The sequence below is a fragment of the Musa acuminata genome, chromosome BXJ1-8, assembly GCF_036884655.1.
Source record: "Musa acuminata AAA Group cultivar baxijiao chromosome BXJ1-8, Cavendish_Baxijiao_AAA, whole genome shotgun sequence".
In the NCBI taxonomy this organism is placed as follows: domain Eukaryota; kingdom Viridiplantae; phylum Streptophyta; class Magnoliopsida; order Zingiberales; family Musaceae; genus Musa; species Musa acuminata.
The window spans coordinates 13692809-13694737 of NC_088334.1; the positions used below are offsets into that span (position 1 = coordinate 13692809).

At 40.9% G+C, this 1929-nt stretch overlaps 1 protein-coding gene across 1 annotated transcript; it reads left to right on the plus strand.

The window, feature by feature from the left end:
- Positions 1-449: 449 nt before the first annotated feature.
- On the plus strand, positions 450-950 carry LOC135680298 (putative invertase inhibitor). Its single transcript, XM_065194181.1, has one exon. It carries the CDS (start codon positions 450-452, stop codon positions 948-950), a length of 501 nt encoding a protein of 166 aa, XP_065050253.1.
- The last annotated feature ends 979 nt before the right edge of the window (positions 951-1929 follow it).

Here is a 1929-nt window from a genome sequence, read left to right on the forward strand (position 1 = left end):
AATCAGCTTCTTCTCTGACCAATTATTTAATTATTTACTTGATCATATTCGTCTTTCCATGACGGGCTTGTATTTAGTATTACTATATATGTATGGTTAAGGGCTTTCCATATCAACCCCATTATTCGATGTTAGAAAGATACGATTAATGGAATAGGCTACTTATAAGGTCGAATCGAATCGAATTGAATGATCGATAGTTTTGGAAAGAATAATGGAATATACTCGGTAATACATATGGCAAATCTTACATGTGGTTCGTTCCCCCTTATTTATATACGTATAATTTTGGTAGGAAAAATAATAGAATAAAATCGACATATATGTGGCAAGTATTACAGCTACTGACCCGCGTCTTGTTCTCCATTATATACACCATATCTTGGAAGGGACGAGGACTCAGAGGCCACCACGCCGCACCAGAGCAGAGCAGAGCACAACAGAAGGAGATGAAGGCATCGTCGTTTCTCTCGCTCCTCCTCCTCCTCTGCTTCTCCTTCCAAATCATCTCGTCGGCTGTGGTGGATGATATTTGTAGCTTCGTCGGAGATTCCTACGTCGACAGGGAATTCTGCCTCAAGACTCTCTCGTCCGACCCCAGGAGCAAGACGGCCGACGCCGACGGCCTGGCCGTCATCTCAGTGGAAATCGCCGTCGCCAAGGCCGCGGAAGTCAAAACACGCATCGAGGCACAGCTGAAGGGGGCGGCCGATGCTTACGAGAAGGACCGAGCCCAAGCCGCTCTGCAAATCTTCTCCAACGTCGTCTCCACCTTCGAGTGGTCGGTGAAGTCGTTGAAGTCCAAGTTCCGCTCCGGTCCCCTGTCGTTGCTGACCGTCGGCCAGGACGTTGTGGTCACTATTGATCAATTGGTCGATATGGGTAAACTGGGCAACGACTTCCACCTGCTTGGATCTCTTGCCGCCGCCATTGTCCGCCATCTGCATTAAGCTGCTGCTTTCTCGTCCGCTCGACTTGTTCCCGCTGTGCTGCGAATAAACACTCGTCCTGATGTGGTAGTAATTGCTCTGCCTCGGTGCTCGGTGTTATGGTTACAGTATAATGTGAATCATAACTAGAGGCCTTGATGGACGTGGTATGATAGTAATAAAAAATAAATATATATCTGATAATTCCCTTTTATCATGCAGACTACCATACGTTGTTGCTTAGATTGATTGCACACTATCAGGCTCCAAAGGAAGATATATCCATCGTGAGATGCAAAGCACAAATTAACAGATGAATAGGCAGGCTATCGGAAACAAGTTTGGAGGTCATACAATAGTCAAATCTAATTAGAAAAGCATAACAAGATAAGACCCCTTGTTTTGCTTTACAGTTTTTTGTTTCTTCCATCTTATATGTGGGAAACATAGTAGTTAAGCCCCTTTATTTTTCCTTCCTCTCAAATAAAGCTTTGGTTCAAGTCGAGTGATTTGGTATAGCGGCCACATAAAGTTAAACTAGTCCTAACCGATTCAACTCGGTCTGAATCAACTCGTTTGTTTCTGATGCATATCGATCCATCTGTGGCAAGGATGAATCGATGGCCACTAATCGAATAACCCCGACCTATCTTAACATGTCTAATGATCAATTCTATTCTATTCTATACATGTGCTATTTAAGATTTCCCTCCCACTGGATATTCCGGTAAGAAAGTAAAAAGCTCATGATGATAATACATCTTCGTCATACATGTGCTATTTAGAATATTTCGATAAGAAGAAATAACCTATTTTTAATTGAGTTAAGATTCATTTTAGTTATTCATGTCTAAAATAATTTTTATATTTTTAAAAATATAACATATAGGTTTATCATGTCAAGTCTAAGTTAATAAACATTAGAGTCTATTTACGATATTTTTAAAAATATAATATATAGATCTATCATGTGAGTTAACAAACATTAAAGTCTATTTAC